Source organism: Lathyrus oleraceus, chromosome 1 (assembly GCF_024323335.1).
Source record: "Lathyrus oleraceus cultivar Zhongwan6 chromosome 1, CAAS_Psat_ZW6_1.0, whole genome shotgun sequence".
Classification (NCBI taxonomy): Eukaryota; Viridiplantae; Streptophyta; class Magnoliopsida; order Fabales; family Fabaceae; genus Lathyrus; species Lathyrus oleraceus.
Window position 1 is genome coordinate 451,164,741 of NC_066579.1, and position 26,349 is coordinate 451,191,089.

The following is a 26,349-nucleotide window of genomic DNA, read 5'->3' on the forward strand; positions in this document are numbered from 1 at the left end:
AATCCCATCAATATTTCACTCAATACACCTCTGAATTCTATTAAACCCCACATGATGAAGCATACAATAGCCATTGGGCCTGCCTGAGGGGCCAGGTGCCCTGAAGGACTGTTTACACCCTACCCTGTTTTCAGCAGTACACCCCCTCTTCTTTCTTTCTATTTTTTTCTTTTACATTTTATTTTTATTTTTATTTTTGATAAAATTGATTTTAATTCATAGTTTAGAAAATAATAGAATTAACATTAATTCTTTCTTATTCTTTTAGATTTAATTGGATTTTAATCATAGTTAGTTTATTTGTTTGAAGTTGATCTTTTTATGATTAACCTTGTAGTTAATCGCTAATCAATAACATTGCCATGTTCCCCTAGTTCTAAGATATTTTTTAGAATTATAAGATTAGTTTGATTTTATCAATCCTTAGGGTTTTAGGTCATTAATTCCTTGTGCATGATTTGTCAACTGATTTCATCCTGATTGATTAAGTTGATCAAAGTTCGCTTTGATCAATTAAAATGTTTGATTATGCTCATTTCCTTTGTCTAAGTCAAGTGATAAGAAGTCTCTTGATCACTTGAAAAAACTAATTCTCTAAACTGGAGCTGCTTTGGATATCTCAAGACCTCAATTCAAGTTCAAGACTTCACACTTCAATCAAGTCAAGACATTGCAGACAGACTAGACATTAGATTATTATTCAAGCACAACAAAGGTCTTGTATTAACACTTGTCAATTATGATTCGAACTGTGCGTCATGATACTTAAACAGTAGAGAAAGGGCGAGAGGGAACATTCTTATCCTCATTCTGAATACCTTTGGGTACATGACGAATGACCAAGTTAATCAAAGTATTCACCTATACTCATAGACTTTAGTGCAATTCGAATCAAATAATTGTCAAGTCTCTTTATTTACAAAAAACACCCCATCATCAGGGGAAATAAAAAATAATATTCTTCGTCAACTTGTCAATTATGATGAGGATTACACGCCATGATCCTTAAGTAGTAGAGAAAGAATGAGAGGGAGAACTCCTACCCTCATTCTGAATATCTTTGGATATGGGACGAGTGACTCAGTTGCTCAAATTTTTCACCTCTACTCATAGACTTTATTACAATTCAAATCAAACAATTGACAAGTCTTCTTCTTCAACACTACAACAAGCTTTATCTCTTTTTTTTCGGTTTAAACATCACTTTTGTTTCCCCTTTGGTTTAAACATCAGTCCCCTAGTTTAAACACCATCTAATTGGTTTAAACACCATTTTTCCGGTTCAAACACCGATCCTTTGGTTTAAACACAACTCTTACTTATTTTATTGGTTTAAACACCATTCTTATCGTTATTTTATCCGGTTTAAACACCGCTTTATCACTTTCTTAGTTTAAACACCACTTTCATTATTTCTCCGATTTAAACATTGTTATTTTGGTTTAAACATCACCATCATCCTCTCTTTAGTTCAAACATGTTTATCAATTGACCAATTGGTATAAACACCACTTTCATTTACTTCCTTTGCTTAATTACCGCTTCTCCAGTTTAGACACCACTTTTTTTCTTGGTATAAATACCGCTTCTATACTCATTTGGTTTAAACACCACTATCCGGTTTAAATACCAAATCAACCAATCTTCCATCACTTTCTATCACTTGGTTTAAACACCACTCCTATCATTTCTATTACCCTCTTTTAATCTAAACACTTGTATCCCCTCTTTTGGTAAATACCACCTCAATCACTATCTTTTTTATCTCTCACCCTTAATTCCATGAACTACGGAGCTCTGATTTCCTTATTGCACTATAAGGATACGTAGACAAGAATGCCATAATCCTCAGCGAGCACTTTAACTATTAAACCTTTTTTCCTCTTTCGTATGTAATCTTTATATATAACACTCGTTCGAGCAAAGAACAATCAAAACGGTTCCTGTTGAATACAACGAATATGAGGGATGCTAATACATTCCCCTTGCATAACCGACTTCCTTAACCTTTTTCTCTTCCCCTGAGTTTTGTTGATGTTTTCCCTTTGCTTCGGGAATAAATAAAGTTCGATGACAATTATGTTGTATCTTCGAGCGTGCGATGCGTTCGGGTATATTTTGCTTAACTTCAATATTTAATACACTTTGACGTTATCTTCAATTTTTCATAAATATTCAAAATATTTTTCATGTTCTTATTAACACATTTATTTTTATTAAATAAAAATTAATTTAATAATATAATAAAATTAGATAATAAAACCATCAATTTCTTAATTAAAAAATCATTTTATGTCATTTTGTATTTACCAACTAGTATAACAACTAATTTATCAAGCACTCAAATTAACTTATCAATTATCAGTCATCAGCTATCAGATATCATTCATCAGCTATCAATTACCAGTCTTCAGCTACCAGCTACCATTCATCAATGATAAGTTATCAATTATCAGTTAGTTTTACGAAAAATATTCAAATGATTCTCTTGAAATATTTACAATTTAAAAAAGAATATCATAGATCAAAACTTTGAAAAGAATTATCTTATCGACTAGATATCGTGACATGAATATCAAGGGTGATGAGATCATCATATTTTGTAGTTTTTAGTTTGAGAACCACATAGGCTTTGGTTGAGTTTCGTCCACTTTGTGACAAAGTTAAAATTATTGTCACAATATTTTTTCCAACATTCATTCCACTTCCTTCACGTTATAAGTTGTGTTCATCTCTTCTCTACCATTTGGTAAGCATAATAAGCTGCTTCTTATTCAGCTTAATTTGCATAATAATTTAAGATAAGTTGTTTATTTTTATTGTGGTTGCAGAAGTATTGTAACATGTCTTCTCTAGCAACTGCAGAGATATGTGACACAAACATAGCCCACCTATCAAGTGGTGATTTAAGTATACTTCATCAAGTGTTCCAGAATTACCATTACTACGTAAAACCCATATAATGATGGTTGTGAAACACATATAATGACGGCTGCACGTCTGTTGTTATGTAGCGTGTGATTGTATGTATGTTGGTTTCAACAACGGGCGTGTGACAATGGTTATAAGCTAGGTAGCGCGTTACCTATCACAATAGTTATATTAAACAACATTTGTGATTTGTGTAAGATTTTATTATAAAATATGGGATTACTTATTTTTTCTTGCCTCTCATTAACCACATACAACCATTCAAATAGATTTTTGAGATGATAATCAGAAAGATTAAATTATTCTTGAAAAACAACTTAAATGGTCCAATATTTTCTGAATTGTATGCATCTTGTAATTCATGATTTCCTCATTAACCCATATAATTTTATTCAATCACAAACTCTTCAAAGTAACGATGATGAATGATGTCTTCTATGTCTTTCACACCAAATAATATTTCCTCTTTTTTTCTAGTTTATTTTGCAAACACCAAGTTTTGTATGAAAGACTCAGACTGCTATCAATTTATCATCATTATTTTAAATAATTTATGATATTGAATTAAATTCTATAGGCTAAAGAGAAAATCACGATTATAAGATGCATGCAATTCGATAAAAAATGAATCATCTAAGTTGATTTTCAAGAATAGTTTAATTTTTCTAATTATTCTCTAAAAAATCTATTTAAATGAATGCAAGTTCAATGAGGGGTTAGTGAAACAAGCAATCACATATGATATAACAAACTCACTAACAATATTTATCAACAAAAATACCAATTAATTAACATAGATTGTGAGAACTTGATAACCTGCCGTTCCTAAAAGCTATGAAGAGGATAAAGTAGAAGGCAGAGTAGAAAACATGTGTTCACTATGATAATGTTATATGAAAGACTCATATAATATTACCACAACGAACACAAGTTCGTAACTCTCTTATTAGATCCATGTTCACACAACCAGTTGCATTAGTGGTAAGTAAAGAACTATAAGCACTAGCTAGCTGCACATGAAGAGCCTTTTATTAACAAACAACACAAAACAACATTAACAACAACATCAATAACAACATAAACAACATACAATAACATTTATCAACAACATACATACCTTTAATTGAAAAAGTTCAGGGAAAGTTAAGACAAATTATCATGTGAACCACACCCATAGTATGCAAACTTGTAAAATTAAAGGAGGATGAAACTGATGAGAAAGCTGCAAACTTGTGTTAAATTTGAATGACTGTCATTCTAGTTCTATCTCACAAGTTTGCATCTTTCATTTCAACTTCATCCTCTCTTGTATTTTTTATTCATAGCAACACAAATCAATTATAATCCTACAAATACCATGAAAAAATAGCATGATAACATAAACTAGCAGTACATTATAATCCAATAAAAATTTATCAACATACATAACAATAACATCAACCTAACAACAACATAAACTAAAAAGAGAGAATATGGAAAAAGATTTGTCAACAACAACAACCAACAACAAAACATGTGAATCTGAAGTAAATAATATAAAAATCATGTTAACTAACATTTATCTACATTTATCAACAACAACATAAAACAAAACAAAAACCCATAAACTCTCGAACAAGAAGAAAATCATGTGGAAATCATGTGAAATATAAAAACGACATACACGAAAATGAGAGAACCAGGAAGAAGAAGAATACCTTTATGTATGGAGAACAAGATTGAGGCTATACGGTAGCATAGGAAAGTTAATGATGAAGAAGAAGAGAAAAAATGCGTGCTAGGGTTTTTCTGTGAGAGATACAGCGGTATTGTCAAAAAGCGAGAGTTAATTCGCTTATATATGGGCAAACAATTTCACCACAGTCGTATTAAAAAATCGTGATGAAATGGAATATCTTTCACAACGGTTGACATTATCAACCATGGTGATATGCATTTTAATTTTAATATAAACATCACATTATAAGGACAACACTCATTGTGACGAAAAAATAAAAAATTGTTGGAGCCGGGATTCGAACCCTGTCACTCAATGAATGTACAATCATAGTTAATTATTTTTACCGTAATACAATGTCATTTCGTAAATATAAAAAAAGAAGTCCAAAATAAGGTATTACAACGGTTAGCTGTCAAACCGTTGTAATTTAGTGTTGGCAAAGATATATTTTATAGTAGTGTACGGTCAATCTCAACCATTCTCAGACCCAATAGTTATTGTAAAAGTGTTTGAAGGTAATGTTTTGGTTATAGAACATCTTGAAACAAAAGGAGAAGGAAGAATTTTGGTTGTTGATGGAAGAGGAAGCATGAGATGTGCTTTGGTTGGAGGGAATTTCGTGTCGTTGGAACAAAGCATGGGTTGGTCTGGAATTGTTGTGAATGGTTATATTAGAGATAAATGAGATTAATTTGTGACAAGTTGTGTTAGAGCTTTGGGTTCTCATCCACTTAGATCTTATAAAAGAGGTTTTGGTGAAAAACATGTTGATGTTTATGTTGGAGGAAGTTTTATTCGTGATGGTGAATGGATTTATGCAGATAATGATGGTGTCATTGTGTCCAAATTTGAGTTGTCAATCCGATTTAGTACTAATGTTTTTTTAATTGGATCTCAGCTTTTAAGCCATTGTTGTAGTGTTCATGGTATTCTCAAACTTAGCATGAAATTAAATAATGAACAATAAATGTAATGGCTTTGTTTGAATTGTTCGGTGGAAATCAAATCTCCATCACAAGAATATCACGTTAAATTGGTAATAGTAGAACCATGTAAAACCCTTTTAGAAGGGTGGAAGATATTAAGAAAGTAATAGTATAATATCTTCATAATCAATTCACAACTAGAGGTTGTAACCATATTCATGTAAGCCTATACGTTAAGAGAATTAGTAGGGTGGTGGAAGAGATGGTTAGTGAATTTTTAGAAGAAGAAATTTGTACAACAGTGTGGGTTGTGAGATTTCTAAGTATATCGGGCCAAATGGAGTGAATTTTGGATTTTTATGAAAGAATTTTAGGAAGATATCAAAGCTGATTTTACTTGAGTTATGGCGGAGTTTCATAATCACAGGCGGATAGTTAGAGGGGAAAACTATTATTTCATAGTGTTATTCCATAGGAAGAAGAATATAATAAAAGTATATGACTTTAGGCCAATATTCCTAATTGGTTGCATTTATAAGGTTATAGTAAAGGTTTTGGAGAACAGGCTTAGAAAGGTGATCGGGTATGTCATCTTAGAAATGAAGACAAATTATTAATGGTATCCTAATAGAAAACTAAATTATAGATGAAGTCAAATGCAATAAAGAGGAGATGATTATATTCAATGTAGACTTCGAAAAGGACTATGATGCGGTGGATTGGAAGTCCTTAGATTATGTTATGACTAAGATGAGGTTTCAGAAATGGATCTCAGAATGTTTGAAGTCAACATCATTGTTGGTGTTGTGAATGGCAATCATACTAAGGAGTTTAATATATGAAGAGATCTAAGACAAGGGGCCCTTTGTCTCTTTTTCTTTTCCTACTTCTGGAAAAAGGATTGAACATTCTCATGAAAAGATTGGTTGAGTTGAGTAAAATTCTTCGGATTTAGATTTGATAGAGGAAAAGAAAATTTATCGCATCTACAATATGCGAACGATATACTAATAATAGGCAAAAAGTGAGGGAGTGTTAGTATTCGGTTAAAGAGAGCTATAGGATTATGATGCTTGAAAATAGATTAGAAGTTAATACTTATTTGTCAAAGGCTTAGCACAAACTGATATCGTCAAAAATATCTTGTCTATTATGGAGGATTCTTCCTAATAGGTTATCAACTAAAGATAATTCAGTTAGGATAGTTGCCATCAGCCTTGACGCAACTTTGCGTTGGCAGGTGCGGAATAGTTAAACCAACACCCTTTTCTTTTAGTGTTCCACTTTTGCAGGTATATGGTATTTGGTAGCAACTAAATTGGTATTCACACAACTTCCCATATAGAATGTGTGCTTCATCTAGAACAATTTGAATCTTTATTGTGGTATATAGGGGTGTTTTTTTTTTCATTTTGTGTTTCTAGAATTTTGAAATTGGGCAGTGCTAACCTTAATATTTAAGGATTTTGTTAGTTTATTATGGTCTTGATGATGCTTTATATGGTATTGGTGGTGCTTTCAGAGATGCAGCTAGTAAGAAGCATTTATCTAGGTTTTGTATTAATTTAATCTAGTGCATTTAGCAGAGATGCAGCTAGTAAGAGGCACTTATAAGGACAAAAGAAGACAAATTGATAGTCTCTAGTCTGAATCTCAAATTTTGTAGGTTTGGAATGGTAGATCAAGTTGTCAAGTGTTACATGTTGCGATAAAGAGTTGGCTTTGCGATAAAGATTTGGTTGTCATTCTTGTACGTGTGTAATGGATTATTCGGGAAATGCTCATTACACCCTTAAATGTGCATATCGTATCTCTGAAAATTCAAAAATGTACTTCAAGTGTTTAGAGATGCATCCCTAGACGCATCTAAAAACACACTATACTTCTTTTTTATGATATCCACCCCATGTTGAACAAATATGTGGTCCGGAGATACATCTCTGTATATTATTTTGGTGTATCCGGAGATGCATCTTAGACATGTCCACTAAAATCCTTTAAAATGTATTTGACATTACGTAGATTCATCTCCATATATTAAACTAAAATCAAACTAAAGTCATGTTTCACTAAAGTTAAATAAAAATAAAAAGTAGCACATTAGTTCAAAAAGTCAACACCATACATAATATTTATCCAAAAATACAAAAAAAAATACATCCAAACAAACATAAACTATTGGGTTTGTAGAACCCCTTGCATTCTCGTCCTCTGCTTGTCTTGCATGTTATTTCATAACTCGACAACCATGTTTACCACAAGGGCCAACTAGGGACCGCCATCCTCTAAGAGTCCTACCTCTATGCTTGCTCTACCCATCTCCCAAATACGTTGACATACCACTGTCACATCCTCTATTTGGTCATCATGAACCTCAAGTACCTCCTGGTTAGCTGACCTATATGGTCTTCTAGGAGTGTCTGGTGTCATCATAGGGCGTGACACTCTATAAAACCATGTTATATAGTCGTCTACATAGGCCTACTATACATAAGCTAGTACCCTGTGATACTCTTATGGTACCAGGTGACTCTAGAAATCGTCAAGTATCACATCGAGATCTCCGCGAAAGACAGTGAAAGGAGCGGGCTCATAGGGGTGGGGGTGGGGGGTCTCGGGATAATCTGTTGATAGCCAAACTGCCACATCACTCGCTTGGGTTGATAAGGATATATAAGAGATGACCCACATGCTAGCCATCCAGAGTATAAGGATATGACGTTAAATTGACGCGTCTCGCGGTGACCACTGTACGGGTAGAAGCAAACATCATTTGTCATAAGATGGTCCAGATGCACCCTAAATGACTTGACCGTATTATTCCCCTTGTACGAAATATATATGCAGCACGCGGCCAATCTTCTGTGTAGGCAGACGTAGATTTAAACCTGGTGATGTAAGGGAAGTGAGAGATGATTCCTTCTTGAAAATGGTTCAGATACAATATTAATAACAAGTGTAACAAATTAATTATGAAAATTTAATAACGGTAAATTACCGTGAACAACATGTATCTCCCTGTTATCTTTTTTGTCTTCCAAAGACAACCTATGCATATCTTCGAGTACAGGTAGAACAAACAATCGCTCCCCCTGTTCCAAAAGACAAAGAATAAAGGTTCACTGTCATACCCCAAAATTTGCCCGTTAATATTACAAGGCATTTCTAAGGCACTCCAACTTATTTTTCAAGGCATTGATCTTAAAAGAACAAGGATCCAGCACACAGATGACAAAATCCAGAAAATGGCCTAAACTGGTTTGCTCGCTAGGCGAGCAATTCCTTCGCCTAGCGAACCCTTCGCTACGCCACTCGCCTAGCGAAACTTGCGAATACCAGAAAATTCTGGGCTTCATTCTGAGCCCATTAGGTCATAAAAAGAGCATTATAAATACCACAACTTCAGTGGGAAAAAGGGAGAACGAAAACGGAAGGAAAACGGGGACAGAAGGAGACGAACCGGAACCCTAGCAATCAAACCTGGGAGGCTAACCAAGAGAATTCAGAGCGCCCTAAAGGAAACCCTGAAGGAAACTCATCTGCATCAAAGTCACCTCCGCCCAACTCAATCCGACTCACCAATTCAAGGTTGCAATTCACTTGCAAACAGGTTTGCATTACCATTACCGCTTGATAACGCGAAATTATATCGCTTTTTAAGACTTAATTCAATTAAATTATATTATCATTTACGCTAGTTTATCTCATTTTATCAGATATTATGCAGTATTCCTCTTCTATTTATATCAGGTACCCATTTTGAAGCAAAAGTGAAGAAAAGAAGAAAAGGAGGTGTAAAAAGGAACAAAAAGGAGAGAAAAGGAACCAAAGGCCAAAGCCCAGCCCAAAGCGCACAAGTCACCAATGCTGTGCCTGTGACGGACGTCACAGGACGCGTGACGAGCGTCACGCGAAGTAGCCTTGTGACGGACGTCACACATGGTGTGACGAGCGTCACACCAGTCCACTAGCTTTTTGGCGCAAGTTACGCTCTCAGAAGAATGGAAGTAACGTTGAGGACTTCGTGTCCTATTCCCAAGCCGTGAATTTAGCACGCTGAAGACTCGTGGAAAAGAAGAAAAAGGCAGTTAGTAGCACTACTATAAATAGCTACCCTAATCCCTCTCGTTTGCTCTCCTCTCTTTGCCGTTTACACACACCGAAGCTCTGCCGATTTTCTGTTCCAGCTTTTGCTTAGTTTTCTTTTTCCAGCAGAATTAATATTGTTTATTTTATTTATTTCTTTTGCAAGTTTTATTTTCTTCTTCCCTTGCAAAATTACCTTTCCCGTTTTTAGCTTTTAGATATTTTTCGCATAATAGTTTCTACACCGGAAATTATTGTGCAACTTTATACCGGATTTAACCTTACGTTATATTCGAGTTTTTTTTATTTCCTTGATTTAATTTACTGTTTAATTGAAGAATCGAAGAACAAATCCTACCGGCTTGTGGTGGAGTGTTCAAGACCATTGTGTTACGCATTCAGGTTCTCTAATTGTTATTTAATATTTAATGTTTTATTCTATTGTTTATTTACATTGCCTGCCTGAAATGAATCTGTGTATGCATGATAATAATTATTATTTAGTTAGCATGTCTGGCTAATTCGCCTAGGTATCGGTATGTAAAGTAAGCAGAAAAAGGGATCAAGACTAAGTCGGTCTATTCAAACTTAAAATTAGAATCAATCTTTTTATGGTCTTAACTTACAGGTTTAATAACAAGATTTTTTACAAAAGTAAAAGACATAAAGAAGTTGAAACCAACAGAGCGAGAGTTTGAGGTTTTAACTGGACAGTGTAAGTTAGTCATTAAGTCTATCTCAGGGCGAGAGCAAGTTTTAGAATTAATTAAATTCTGACTTTTTTCCAAAAAGTATTTTTAAAGATTGAATGTGAGGACGAGAGTTAAGCATTTAGATTTAATTGTATAACCTAAGTCAACAGAGCGAGAGTTTGAGATAAGGGTGTTTAAAACGGTCAGTATTTTCTTAAAAAGAGTTTCTGCAACTTTATTGTTTTCAAAATATGATTTTTGACTTAATTATAAGTGACAGCTACATTAATATAAGATCATGGTTTCTTCAACAGAGCGAGAGTTTGAGATAAAACCTTTAACCAATAAAGTTAATCGAAACGATTTATTTTAAGACCGAGAGACCGACAAGGAATTGATTCCCTAGTTTTGACGAACTACATACCGATATCCGTTTTATTAATATTTAATCTAGATATTAGTTTAGTTTTTAGCTTCCTTCCCCAAACAATCAACTATTATTCACCTTAGCTTTACGAAGTAACCTTAGATAACGGTATATCGATTCATAAGTCCCTGTGGGATCGATATCTTTTAAAACTACGCGATAGAACTGTGCACTTGCAGTTTGTATCCCATTCTCGACTCACACAGTCGAGCGATCAAGTTTTTGGCGCCGTTGCCGGGGACTTTTATTCAATCGATACCGTAACTCTTCCGTTACGCTGTAGAGACTAGGTTTCTTTTTCCTTCTATTCTTTCTTTCGTTGATTTGTATGCCACGCACTCGCTCTCAAGGCGAACCGCTCTATTTACGAATCAACGATATCGAACTATATCTCCGAGTCTTACGACGAATTCGGGAATATCGTGCTGAAAACAATCTCCCTCCTATAAACCTTCCTGATATCAAAAACATTTTTCCTTCTTTAACCGAGATGGCAAAACCAGCTCGTGCTCTTAGAGATTACGCCGCTCCATCGCAAGATGAACCGCATTCAAGTATTGCTCCGCCCGCAATCGAAGCAAACAACTTTGAACTTAAACCTTCGTTGTTGCAGGCTGTGCAACAGAACCAATTCTCTGGAAATCTTACCGAAGATCCAAACCTTCATTTATCCGTATTTGTCCAATACGCTGATACTGTTAAAGCTAATGGTGTCACTTCAGAGGCAATTCGACTTCGTCTTTTTCCTTTCTCATTAAGAGATAGCGTTAGAAGATGGCTTCAATCTCTCCCTTCCAACTCAGTCACCACATGGAACGAGTTGAAGAAAGTTTTTCTTGCCCGATATTTTCCACCAAGCAAAACAGCTATGTTAAGAGCCCAGATAAACGGATTTAAACAGAAAGACAACGAGTCTCTTTTCGAAGCATGGGAAAGATACAAAGACATGATGAGACTTTGCCCACACCATGGTTTGGAAGACTGGTTAGTAATTCACACATTTTATAATGGTCTCTTATACAATACAAGGTTAACAATAGACGCCGCTGCAGGTGGTGCACTAATGAACAAACCTTATGCTGATGCTTACCAGCTTATCGAGAGCATGGCCCAAAACCACTATCAGTGGGGAACCGAACGAACAACAGTGGAAAAACCTCAACCGAAAACTGGCATGTACGAGATAAGTAACCTTGATCACGTTAATGCAAAAGTGGATGCTTTGGTCCAGAAGATTGAAAGTTTAAACGTATCACCTCCAACCGTCGTGGTTGCTATAACTCAGAATTGCGAGGTCTGTGGAATCCAAGGCCACACTCCTGCGGAATGTCAACTCTTGACTGGAATCCAAACAGAGCAAGTAAACTATGCTCAAGGAAGCCCCTATTCGAATACCTATAACCCAAATTGGAAGAACCATCCAAACTTTTCATATAAGAGTAATAATGCTCTATACGCACCTGGACAGTCTCCGAATCAAACCCCATCTGTACCTCCGGGATATCAGAAACCGAATCCTAACAATAATACCCCTAGAAAATCCAACTTGGAAATCATGATGGAAAACTTTATAGCTTCCCAACAACAAACCAATAAAGATTTCTTAAACCAGAACATACACACTGGCGAACAACTTAAACAACTAGCAAGCAAAGTAGATGCCTTGGCTACCCATAACAAAATGTTAGAAACACAAATATCTCAAGTAGCTCAACAACAAGCACCTACTGCTGCACCAACTGGTACATTCCCTGGACAGCCTCAACCTAATCCGAGAAGCCAAGCTCATGCAATTATATTAAGAAGTGGAACGGAAGTGGAAGGACCGTCTGATCCAAGGATAGAAAACCAAAACCCTAAGAAATCTACTGAGGAAAGTGAACCTAAGGAAAAGGAAGAGAGTAATAAGGATACCCTAGAAAAGAAGGAACCTTATGTACCTCCACCACCTTACAAACCACCTATACCTTACCCTCAAAGGCTTGTTAAAACCAAAGATGTAGGCCAATTTAGAAAATTTGTCGATCTCCTTAAACAATTAAACGTTACAATTCCGTTTACCGAAGCTATTACGCAGATGCCCTCATATGCTAAATTCTTAAAAGAAATTCTTTCTAATAAAAGGAAACTTGAGGATAGCGAAACCGTTACACTCCCTGCCGAATGTAGCGCTATAATCCAAAACATGCCCCCTAAACTCAAGGATCCGGGTAGCTTCTCTATACCCTGTCACATAGGAAAATTTGTCATCGACAAAGCCTTATGCGATTTAGGAGCCGGAATTAGCGTTATGCCTTTATCCATATGTAAGAGACTGGAAATGGGAGAATTAAGACCGACCAAAATGTCTGTGCAATTAGCAGATCGTTCCATCAAATATCCTGTAGGAATCCTTGAAAACGTTCCCGTACGCATAGGTCAGTTTTACATTCCCACTGACTTCACAATTATGGACATTAGAGAAGATGATACTACACCTATTATACTAGGAAGACCATTCTTAGCAACTGCCGGTGCAATCATAGACGTAAAACGAGGAAGACTCACCTTCGAAGTAGGTGAAGAGAAAATTGAATTCATTCTTTCCCAATTCTTGAAAGCACCTGCAATAGAAGATACATGTTACTTCATGGATATCATCGATGAATGCATAAAAGAAGCAGAGTCAGGAGAAGACAAATCATCAGACTATCTTTTAGAAGACAAATCTAAACAATGCTTAGCAATAACACCGGACCCTACGCAGTGTCTTAACAAACCAACCCCTGATTTGAAAACACTTCCCAAAAATCTGAGATATGAATTCCTAGACTTAGAACTTGAACGACCTGTGATAGTCAATGCAGATCTAGGAAGACTCGAAACAGAAAAACTCCTACATATCTTAAGAAAATATTCAACCGCACTAGGATACCACATAACCGATCTTAAAGGAATAAGCCCTTCTATTTGTATGCACCGCATCATGTTAGAAGAAGACGGTAAAACCTCTAGGGAACACCAGAGAAGACTAAATCCGATCCTAAGTGAGGTAGTAAAGAAAGAAATAACCAAGTTATTGGAAGCAGGTATTATATATCCTATATCTGATAGCAAATGGGTCAGTCCTGTACACGTTGTACCAAAGAAAGGAGGCATAACCGTTATTGAAAACGAAAAAGGAGAAACTATAACAAAACGAATCGAATCGGGATGGAGAATGTGCATTGATTATAGAAAACTAAACAAAGCAACCCGAAAAGATCATTTCCCTTTACCATTCATTGACCAAATGTTAGAACGATTAGCTAAACATTCACATTTCTGTTATTTAGACGGTTATTCAGGCTTCTTTCAAATACCAATTCACCCTGATGACCAAGAAAAGACAACATTCACATGCCCTTTTGGTACCTTCGCTTATAGACGAATGCCGTTTGGTCTGTGTAATGCCCCTGCAACTTTTCAAAGATGCATGATGGCAATTTTCGCCGACTTTCTCGAAAACATCATGGAAGTATTTATGGATGATTTTTCTGTATACGGACAAAGTTTCGAAGAATGCCTTGAAAACCTGGAAAGAGTTCTTGAGCGATGTGTAAAAGTAAACTTAGTACTTAATTGGGAAAAGTGCCACTTTATGGTACAAGAAGGCATTGTTTTGGGACACATCATCTCGAACAGAGGAATTGAAGTAGACAAAGCCAAAATAGAGGTAATCGAAAATCTTCAACCCCCAAGAACCGTGAGAGAAGTACGAAGCTTTTTAGGACACGCCGGTTTTTACCGACGATTCATCAAAGACTTCTCTAAGATAACTAAACCCTTAACCGGACTATTAATGAAAGATGCTGAATTCATATTCGACGATAACTGTTTAAAAGCATTTCAAACTCTTAAACAAGCATTGATCTCCGCACCCATTATGCAGACACCAGACTGGAATGAACCATTCGAAATAATGTGCGATGCCAGTGATTATGCTGTAGGTGCTGTTTTAGGACAAAGAAAGGATAAAAAGCTTCATGTTATATATTACGCTAGCAGAACCCTGGATGAAGCGCAGATGAATTATGCCACAACCGAGAAAGAACTCCTAGCAGTGGTATTTGCGCTAGATAAATTTCGTTCTTACTTGGTAGGAGCCAAAATAATAGTTTACACTGATCACGCTGCTATCAGGTACCTTCTAACAAAAAAGGATGCTAAACCTAGACTCCTAAGATGGATCTTGCTACTATAAGAATTCGACTTAGAAATCAAGGACAAGAAAGGAACTGAAAACGTAGTAGCAGACCACCTCTCTAGACTTGAGAACCTTGAACCAGAAAGAACATCCATTAATGATGATTTCTCGTATGACAAACTCATAGCTACTTTGGAAGAGAACAACTCCGACATGCAAGTAGAAACCACCTTAGCTATATCTGTCATACCATGGTACGCTGATCTAGTCAATTATTTAGCTGCCGGAATAATTCCACCTACTTTATCTTACCAGCAGAAGAAAAGATTCTTCCACGACATAAAACACTATTACTGGGATGATCCCTTACTTTTCAAAAGAGGCCCCGATGGTATTTTCCGTCGATGTGTACCCGAAGAAGAGGTAGAAAATATAATCCAACACTGTCACTCTGCACCTTATGGTGGACACACAAGTACATCCAAGACCTGCTCTAAAATCCTACAAGCTGGCTTTTATTGGCCAACTATATGGAAGGACGTACATGCGGCTATTAAGGAGTGTGACAGATGTCAGCGCACGGGAAACATATCTAGACGTGACGAGATGCCACAAAAAGGTATTTTGGAAGTAGAGATTTTTGACGTGTGGGGGATAGACTTCATGGGACCATTTCCACCCTCCTTCGGTAACAAATACATACTCGTGGCGGTTGACTACGTATCAAAGTGGATCGAAGCTATAGCTTCTCCAACTAATGACACCCGAGTAGTAACTAGACTCTTTAAAAATATAATATTTCCGAGATTTGGCATCCCAAGGATAGTAGTCAGTGATGGTGGATCGCACTTTATATCCAAGGTACTCGAAAAACTACTACTTAAATATGGAGTGAGACATAGGATATCAACACCTTACCACCCTCAAACCAGTGGACAAGTGGAAGTATCTAACAGAGAAATCAAGCAAATACTAGAAAAAACGGTCGCCACTTCAAGGAAAGATTGGTCATTGAAACTACCAGAAGCTTTATGGGCATACCGAACTTCTTATAAAACCCCCATAGGGACGACCCCATTTAAGCTCATTTATGGAAAATCCTGTCACCTCCCGGTAGAATTAGAACATAAAGCCTATTGGGCTATTAGAAATTTAAATCTGAATTACAAAGCCGCCGGTGAAAAGAGAATCCTTGACATAAACGAATTAGAGGAACTCAGAAGAGACGCCTATGAAAATGCCAAAATCTATAAAGAAAGAACAAAACAATGGCATGACAAGCGTATATCAAGGAAAATCTTCAAGCAAGGCGACGCAGTACTTTTATTTAACTCCAGACTAAAATTATTCCCGGGAAAACTACGATCCAGATGGTCAGGACCTTTCCATATCACTAAAATCTTTCCCAGTGGAGCGGTAGAAATAAAAGGACAATCTACAGAACCGTTCACCGTAAACGGGCAACGTCTGAAACATTATCACCATGCGGAAACCAACGAAGATTCGCAAATTCTACACTTAGACGAAACGCCCCCAGGACTCATAGACTATATTTAACAGTTTCTTTGTCGAGCTTGCGACATTTAAACAAAGCGCTTAGTGGGAGACAACCCACAAATTAATTTGCTATTTTATTATTATTATCATTTCTCTATTTTTCTCTTAATTATTCTTTTAATTTCTATTTAGTATTCATTATTGATTTATTCAAAAAGAAAAAAATATATCCATATAATAATAATAATTCTTTTTCTTCTTTCGGCATTTGGCCAAATCCTGACTTAAACTCATGTTTTCTTTTCTCTAGTTAACACTAACCAGATGGGACATTTTGACCGTATGGGTATCAAGTTCAGAGGAATGGCTCAGAAACGAAGGTTTGAAGAACTAGCCGCTAGAGAGATGCTACCTAGTTTATATGCTGATGATTGGGTTATGACTGCCCTTGGACTGAGACAGAGTGTCCTGTTTTTGCTGAATCAGATAGGATGGGAGACCTCCCCTATCCTGAGACATTTCACCACCTACCGGAGACTCGCACTAGAATTCCTTAGTTCATTAATCTATCTACCTAGCCATGGAAAAGGAATTACCAGAGGATTTATCCAGTTCAGAATGTTCAACATGGAGTACCAATTTAATATTAGAGACTTCACAAACCTTTTGGGTTTTCCTACCTCCTTTGATACATTCACTATAAGCCAGGAAGAACTTTTTGAATATAGAGAGCTGGAACACTTTTGGGGTAAGCTGACTGGAAATGATGAGCCCGAAGAACATGAGTTTCTCTCTGGAAACATACATAACCCGGCTTTTCGCTATTTCCATAAGATCCTGACCCACACTTTATTTGGGAAGAAGCCAAATAGTACTTCAGTTTCACGTGATGAACTCTTCATCATATTTTGTGCTTCCCAGAACCGTCCAGTAAACGGTGCTACTTTTATGTTAGCTAATTTGGACCACCTTATCCAGGATGAGCGAGCACCCATTAGAATAGGTGGCCTGATAACTATGATAGGTAATGCTATTGGATTACGTCAGCCTATGCTTGACCTGAACCCTTTTTGTGGCATTACTACTCTGAGTATACCTTTCCTCTTCAACACTATGTTTATAGCAAACATAGGGTCTGATGAGTTCGAGCTTATTATTGGTAACCAGGTTCTCTGCCTATTCACCATGCCCGATCCTAGAACTAGTGTTCATAACCAAAGGAACTGGCTCTATAACCTGAATGAAACCCCAACTCCTGCTGGATCCACTGAATCCATCCAGGATTATGAGATTTGTGATGACTATGAGCACTATGTTGACCATATCTCTCTTGCTGAATCTGACCCTCAGACTCCATCCGGCTACTATGATATTGATCCTCCTCCTCAGCCTGTCCTGACCGAAGAATCAGCCATGCCTGATCTCCGACATCATATGCCAGGAACAGATATTAAAACCGTCATTGAAGCTTTGATGTCAGAACAAAACGCCCTCAGGGAAGATTTCCACAGCTTGAGACTTGCAGTCCTAGAACACATGAGCAGCACGGCAAGTCAGTTACGTATGTTACGGCATCATGTTAACTCTTTTGCTCCTCCGGCCAGAGATCCGAAGATAGATGGAATTTAGTTATTTTTCTTTCTAAGTTTTTTAGTTTTAGGCTAGATTTTTTTCATTAATGTTGTTTGAATTCATGTTTATTTCTATTTCATTTCATTATTTTCCCTTCCTGTAATACATTATGATCCTTTTTATTGAAGCTGTTTAGTTAATTTTATTATGCAATGCCTGTTACGCTCTACTGTTGTTACCCATTATTATTATACAAAGCAAGTAAGCATGCACAATGCATTAAAATTGCATACAAAAAAATGATCATAAGCAAAATGAAACATTTAAATACCTACCAAAATGATTCTGTGAAGCGCTACTAAGCCTTGCCAAAAAGGAGGTGTGACGAGCGTCACACACTCCATGACGAACGGCACGCAAAATGCCTGTTACGAGCGTCACACCCCTGTGACGAGCGTAACACCCTTCAGACAAGTGAACGTTAAGGAGCCGTTGGAGACGAACGTTACACTTTAATTCTTTACATTCCCCATTCATTTTTCATTTACCACACTTAATTACTTTTCAACCACTTTTTCTTTCAATCTTCCAATCCTTCTCCTATAAATACCTACCAAAACTTCCTTCATTCACCACAAAACAATTCTCTCATATCAAATACATTTCTTTTTCTTTCCAAATCATCCCTTCAAAAATTCATCAAAATGGCGGGAAATCAAAATTTCGGAAATATCATCTTCCGATCCGGAGATGACGACTATCAGCAAGAGCAATTCGAGCGCTTCCAGCAGCGAGGCGTCGCTCCCACCAGGTACCCCGATTTAACTTGCTTGCAACAATTAGGCTTACTCCAAGGTATCGAGTGGATGCTCCGTAAAGCCGATTTAACCTTCCTTTGCACTCATAACCAACCCACCTACCCTTCCCTAACCTTAGAATTCCTAAGTTCTTACGACTACACCACTCCCGCCGGTGAAGGTGAATTTCTAACCGGTACGGCAACCTTCCGTATGTTTAACACCGAGTACTCTCTAACCCAACGCGAATTGAGTGCCATGCTACAATTTCCCACAGAAGGTCTGCTGCATGCCAGAATCCCTCCAACCTCAAACTGGAACACAGTTCTAGTTTTCGACCTTTTTAAGAAAATTTCCGGTATAAATACCTACAACTGGGAAGAACTCCTCCTCTCCCACATCCATAACCCCACCATCCGTTATTTTCTCTGTATCCTGCAAAACACACTTTTTGGAAGACCAAACAACAGTAAGGTTAACTCGAAGGAGTTATTTTTCCTCCAGTGCGTTTTCGAACCGGATACTAAGGTAAACGCCGCCTCTTTTCTCTTTCATCATATCCGCACCTTATGTGCTAGAGGCCGGCAACCATTCATAATTGGTGGATTAATAACCTCCATAGCACTTGGCCTGAAACTAGGGGATAAACTCCAAACTTTAGAATCCCTACCACCCCTGTCTATGGATATCAGCTATTGTCGCTCCAGCCGCCTGATTAAAAACAGAGTAGGCGGAGGATACTATCTTATGGTGAACAACCAAGCTGTCCCAAGTGTTGTGCTACCCAATACCACCCTAACGGATGTCACAAACCCGGACCGCCACCTTTATGATCTCAGCGCTCCTGAAACCACCGAGCCTTCACAAACAAACCAGCAAACAGATGAGTTTGAAGAAATGGAACAAGGTGATCATCCGCCAACACAACAATCAGTCCCGCTAAACCCTTCCAGTAATGCAGCCGGCCCATCCTCCCAACGTCGTCGACGAAGACGACCTGCGACCAACGACGACATTATGGATGCTATCGATGGTATGCAGGCACAGAATGCAGATATGATGCAGATGATGCGTCAAATGCAACAGCAACAGGATGCTCGGAATGCCATAACCGACCAGCGGTTTACTGAGTTGTTTAGCAGATTCGACAGCTTAGACATACGTCAAAGATCACCAGGACCAAGAACCAGAGGTGGAAGGCAGCCTTAGTTGTATTTTTCTTTTCTTCTCCATTTTGTATTTCTTTCCCTTAAAACATCGAGGACAATGTTTAGTTCAAGTATGGGGGGGAAACATTATTCTTTCCATTCTCATCTTTGTTTCAAGTATGTACTCTCCCTTTTCATTGTTATTTCCCTATAAAAAAAAACAAAATATTTTTTTAAGTTAAGTCCTGAATGTGAAAAATTTTCTATTATCTATTTCCCTCAACTTTCTTGAGCCATAACAAAAATTTTAACACACCCAATAAGTATAAAGGTTGCTTACTTTATAAAATTTGAGTGAAATCAAAACAAAATCATTACCATAACAACGCTCTGAGAACCGCAATATGTTAGATCAGGATAAGTACCTATTATACAGAACTCCTTGAACTTTTAGTTCTATGGTAACCCCAAGTAGTTTATACAGAAGTCAGCACCATCTTAATAGCAAACTACGTGGAGAGCCGATGAATATAAGTGAATGATCCCCAAAGTAACATGAAATATACGAATATATCAAGAAATGCACTAATTAAATTAGGTGATCCTTACCAGATCATTTAATCTAAAGGTTGCAGATCATGCAAAAGCACAATACGAAAGATCCATTACGAGTTGGTTCAGTAGGAATCTGGTACTGAACTCGGTAGGGCGGACTACGGTTCGATCCCCCGCAATTTGCAATGGACTGAATAATGAAGGTATCCGACTTATGTACCAGAACTTCTAGCTAAAAGCGGATCATAATCACTAACCGGTTACTCCACTATGTGCGCGAAAAGATAAAGGGCTTAATGTGATTTCGCTAGAATGAAAACGGGTAAAATAAGACTAAAGGAACCAGGATAGCTATCATAGGGTACTTGAACTGATTGGCATAAGGTAGGGTTATCTAAGTTGTAACGGTAGTTGTTGATGTCAAGATTAAACTCAAGTCCTCCTAAACAAAAATCCATTGGCAACCTAGTACGAATTGATGTGTGCTTTAAAATTTCATCTGGCTAAAACTTTTAACAAGTTCTATACTGAATTTTGCTTGAGGACAAGCAAAGAATTAAGTATGGGGGAGTTTGATAACGCGAAATTATATCGCTTTTTAAGACTTAATTCAATTAAATTATATTATCATTTTTGCTAGTTTATCTCATTTTATCAGATATTATGCAGTATTCCTCTTCTATTTATATCAGGTACCCATTTTGAAGCAAAAGTGAAGAAAAGAAGAAAAGGAGGTGTAAAAAGGAACAAAAAGGAGAGAAAAGGAACCAAAGGCCAAAGCCCAGCCCAAAGCGCACAAGTCACCAATGTTGTGCCTGTGACGGACGTCACAGGACGCGTGACGAGCGTCACGCGAAGTAGCCTTGTGACGGACGTCACACATGGTGTGACGAGCGTCACACCAGTCCACTAGCTTTTTGGCGCAAGTTACGCTCTCAGAAGAATGGAAGTAACGTTGAGGACTTCGTGTCCTATTCCCAAGCCGTGAATTTAGCACGCTGAAGACTCGTGGAAAAGAAGAAAAAGGCAGTTAGTAGCACTACTATAAATAGCTACCCTAATCCCTCTCGTTTGCTCTCCTCTCTTTGCCGTTTACACACACCGAAGCTCTGCCGATTTTCTGTTCCAGCTTTTGCTTAGTTTTCTTTTTCCAGCAGAATTAATATTGTTTATTTTATTTATTTCTTTTGCAAGTTTTATTTTCTTCTTCCCTTGCAAAATTACCTTTCCCGTTTTTAGCTTTTAGATATTTTTCGCATAATAGTTTCTACACCGGAAATTATTGTGCAACTTTATACCGGATTTAACCTTACGTTATATTCGAGTTTTTTTATTTCCTTGATTTAATTTACTGTTTAATTGAAGAATCGAAGAACAAATCCTACCGGCTTGTGGTGGAGTGTTCAAGACCATTGTGTTACGCATTCAGGTTCTCTAATTGTTATTTAATATTTAATGTTTTATTCTATTGTTTATTTACATTGCCTGCCTGAAATGAATATGTGTATGCATGATAATAATTATTATTTAGTTAGCATGTCTGGCTAATTCGCCTAGGTATCGGTATGTAAAGTAAGCAGAAAAAGGGATCAAGACTAAGTCGGTCTATTCAAACTTAAAATTAGAATCAATCTTTTTATGGTCTTAACTTACAGGTTTAATAACAAGATTTTTTACAAAAGTAAAAGACATAAAGAAGTTGAAACCAACAGAGCGAGAGTTTGAGGTTTTAACTGGACAGTGTAAGTTAGTCATTAAGTCTATCTCAGGGCGAGAGCAAGTTTTAGAATTAATTAAATTCTGACTTTTTTCCAAAAAGTATTTTTAAAGATTGAATGTGAGGACGAGAGTTAAGCATTTAGATTTAATTGTATAACCTAAGTCAACAGAGCGAGAGTTTGAGATAAGGGTGTTTAAAACGGTCAGTATTTTCTTAAAAAGAGTTTCTGCAACTTTATTGTTTTCAAAATATGATTTTTGACTTAATTATAAGTGACAGCTACATTAATATAAGATCATGGTTTCTTCAACAGAGCGAGAGTTTGAGATAAAACCTTTAACCAATAAAGTTAATCGAAACGATTTATTTTAAGACCGAGAGACCGACAAGGAATTGATTCCCTAGTTTTGACGAACTACATACCGATATCCGTTTTATTAATATTTAATCTAGATATTAGTTTAGTTTTTAGCTTCCTTCCCCAAACAATCAACTATTATTCACCTTAGCTTTACGAAGTAACCTTAGATAACGGTATATCGATTCATAAGTCCCTGTGGGATCGATATCTTTTAAAACTACGCGATAGAACTGTGCACTTGCAGTTTGTATCCCATTCTCGACTCACACAGTCGAGCGATCACCGCTTTATGTTCTTAATTTGCATGTGATATTATAATTGAATTCATAAATATATTTGAGGCGTTGCATGTGAATTTAAGTGTGCCTGAATATCTTGAATGCTGAACCATATAATGACTGTATTGGATGCCATAGGGCGTGAAGCATGCGGAGATCGTACTGTTCTGAAATTCAAAACCCGCAGCCGCTCGCTAGCACATCGCTAAGCGAGCGTGTAGCGAGTATTCGCTAAGCCTTCGCTAGGCGAGGCAGAGGCGAACGTGACAGTCGCTAATATTTTGGTTGTTCTGTTCTATGCTTATCTGATCTGTTCTATGTCAATCATGCGTTATTTTGCCTAACATTCCTACTGCTGTGTTTCTTTTACGGTGTAATCCTCGATTGCACCCCCATTTGGTATTCTGACCTGTTTGCTGAATATTGTAAGGACTCACATATTCCCGAAGAGGGTAGCTTGCTAGGTATCCCACTTTATTTGTGGGATACCCTTGTGGAGATTCATCCTATTTACTTAATTGATTTTAATGTGGAGATCCATCCTAATTACTTAATTAATATGGACCTAATTACCTAATTGATTACAATTACCTAATCGATTGTAAAATATTGCCTTGGAATATGTGATCTTGGACCTCTCTTTGTTGCCTTACGATATTACGGTATTATGGTTATGTCCCGCGAATGTGGGGATACACTTAGCAAAGACCCTTCGATTAAATCATCATGTCCCTATAAAATAAATCATAGTCCCTCGGATGTTGCCTGCGAATATATGATTTTGTCCCTCGATGACCCTTTGTTGTAGCCTACGGTTAAATGATGATCGTCCCTTCGAATGCCAAGGTATCCTTACAAATGTTGCCTTCAATGACCAAACGATGACCCTACGATGTCCCTTTACATCCAAAGGATAAGACTACTTACTTCTCAATAGTAAGGACAGTTTTACCCCCATAAGGATAGGAAATGCCCATAAAGACCTTGGGTAGGTATAACTCTTAATTGCTGACTCACAACCTGAAACATTTTTCATACATCACACTTTGCAAAACATCTACTAGAAAATCACCACTTGGTATACCTTCATACTAGAATCATTGCCAAGTTATATTTTTCTAAACAACTTTCAAAATTAAACGAGATAAATACTTTGTATACATTCGTACAAGAATCATTACAAAGTTAAACTCTCTTTTCAAAACATTTTTTAAGCAATTCACAAACACTTTTTTTTCAGACAAACATAAGTGATCAAGCAATTAAGAGCCCATGGATAACCATGGATACAAAGGGTGCTAACACCTTCCCTTTGTATAATGTACCTCCCGAACCCAAAATCTAATTAAGGTCTTTCCTGTTCTTTTCCACCTTTCCTTATTGGATAAAAGAAAAGTCGGTGGCGACTCTTGCTAACCGCGACATTTGCTTTCCAAAGCAAAAAACACAAAGTCAGTTCACCGTATGACAGAACTGGCGACTCTGCTGGGGATCCTTAAAAAGAGAGGTTACCTTAAAAAACAAGATCACTTATTCAAATTGTCTGATTTACTTTTAAGGGATTGCTTGGGTATTTTATGCTTGAGTGAAAGATCCTACACCCGGATCTAGTGTACCTTAGGTAAGTAGCAATAGATCATCGCGACTATCAGGCGTATACTGGAATGGTCAAAATGATGGCTACGGTTAATGTGACACTTTGGATGTCCTGATGTTCCTCATGTTTACTTGAGGAAAAATTTGGCTTCCGCGTGGTGTCATCAAAGCATTAATCAGACCTTTAGAACCCTAATTGACTCATCCTAGCCATTAGAAAGTAGTGAGATAACTGACTTCGGTTCCGACTGGGGTCGGTTGAGACTCGATACTACACTCTTTGAGATTGGACTTTAGGGAAGCTTCGGTCAACCACTTGGTGTTGCACTGAAGTGGACTTAAAGGAAGGTCAATGATTTGAGATCCTTCTAGAACCCGGTTACTATTCTATGACAGGTTGAACCAACCAAACTTCAGTGGGGAGGGTACTTACCTATGGAACTCATGCAAGCCTTAAAACCTAGGAATTATTGTTGTGTGACTTGTTTGTGCTTGTTGTTTACTTAACATCATAACATCATAACATCATAACATCATAACATTGTACTAACCATTTCAAGGACTTAGGGATTTAGCTTTGCTCTGTTAAACAGGTTATGGCTTCCAGGAAGACCATCCGGATCAATCTTGTAGCGATCTCTCCTCAACTCAAGGATTTAGTGTCAGAGCTTCCCAATCATGCTCAGTTCATCAAGAAACATGGTTCTCTCCTCAATTTGGTTACCACTGGTTTCAAAGAAGATATGATGAGAGTCTTATTCCAGTTCTTCGATCCTAAACATCATTGCTTCACATTCCCAGATTATCAGTTGGTACCCACATTAGAAGAATTTTCTAGGCTGCTTGGGATACCTATTCTTGATCGAACACCTTTCAGTGGTTTAGAAAAGATTCCGAAGTCTGAAGAAGTTGCCGCGGCTTTGCACATGACAAAGTCCGATATTGAAACCAATTGGGTAACAAGAAGTGGAGTTAAGGGTTTACTTGCCAAGTTTCTGATAAATAAGGCCCGAGAATTCTTAAAGGTTATGAATGTCCATGCTTTCGAAGACGTTCTAGCATTACTAATCCATGGGTTGGTGTTATTTCCTAATCCAGACCAATTCGTAGATATGAATGCTATTAAGATATTTCTCACTCATAACCCTGTGCCTACCTTGCTTGGAGACATTCTGCAGTCCCTTCACACCCGTACTATGAAAAGCCAAGGGACTCTCATGTGTTGCATACCTTTATTGTCTAGGTGGTTTATTTTGCACCTTCCTCAATCAGTCTTGAAGAATGAGCAAAATCTGAAATGGTCTCAAAGGATAATGTCGCTCTCCCATTCAGACATCCGTTGGTGTCCTAATCTCAAAGAAAATGTTATCATTATTGACCGCTGTGGAGAATTCTCTAACGTACCACTCCTGGGGATAAGAGGAGGTATTACTTATAACCCAGCTTTAGCCCTACGTCAATTTGGTTATGCCCGAAGAGAGGGTCCACATGAAGTAATCCTTCAAGGCACTGTGTTTGACTATGGCAACGACTCTCAAGGTCTCCGTCAAAGGTTCGTACGAGCTTGGGGCATGGTGAAAAGAAGTACTTTAGGACAGAAAAACTCTATTCCTATGGAACCTTATCTCAGATGGGTACGCGCCAGAGCTCGTGAACTTGTCATGCCATACCTTGCAGTCGGACCGCTGATTGTTGAACCAGAAGTTGACGGAGGTACTCCTCAGATCATTCCTTATCCAGATATGCCTACCGATGTTGAAGAGTTAAAGAGATCCTGGATCCAGTTGAGAGAGGAAAGGGATACTTTTGAGACCCAGTTCGTTGCAGAAAGGAAGAAAGTATTAGAGCTCACCAGCCAGCTTAATGAGGAACGAAGAC

The 26,349-nt window shown here is 37.3% G+C and overlaps 1 protein-coding gene and 1 pseudogene across 1 annotated transcript; one reads left to right on the top strand and one right to left on the bottom strand.

Annotated features, from left to right (window-relative positions):
• The first annotated feature begins 2,843 nt into the window (after nt 1-2,843).
• Nucleotides 2,844-7,289, top strand: LOC127115260 (putative 4-hydroxy-4-methyl-2-oxoglutarate aldolase 3). The gene is given in 4 exon segments (XM_051046845.1): nt 2,844-2,934; nt 5,110-5,577; nt 7,051-7,129; nt 7,244-7,289. Coding segments are annotated over 4 exon segments (684 nt in total).
• A 4,368-nt stretch (nt 7,290-11,657) lies between these two features.
• LOC127116499 (uncharacterized) lies at nt 11,658-11,757 on the bottom strand (annotated as a pseudogene).
• Nucleotides 11,758-26,349: the final 14,592 nt, after the last annotated feature.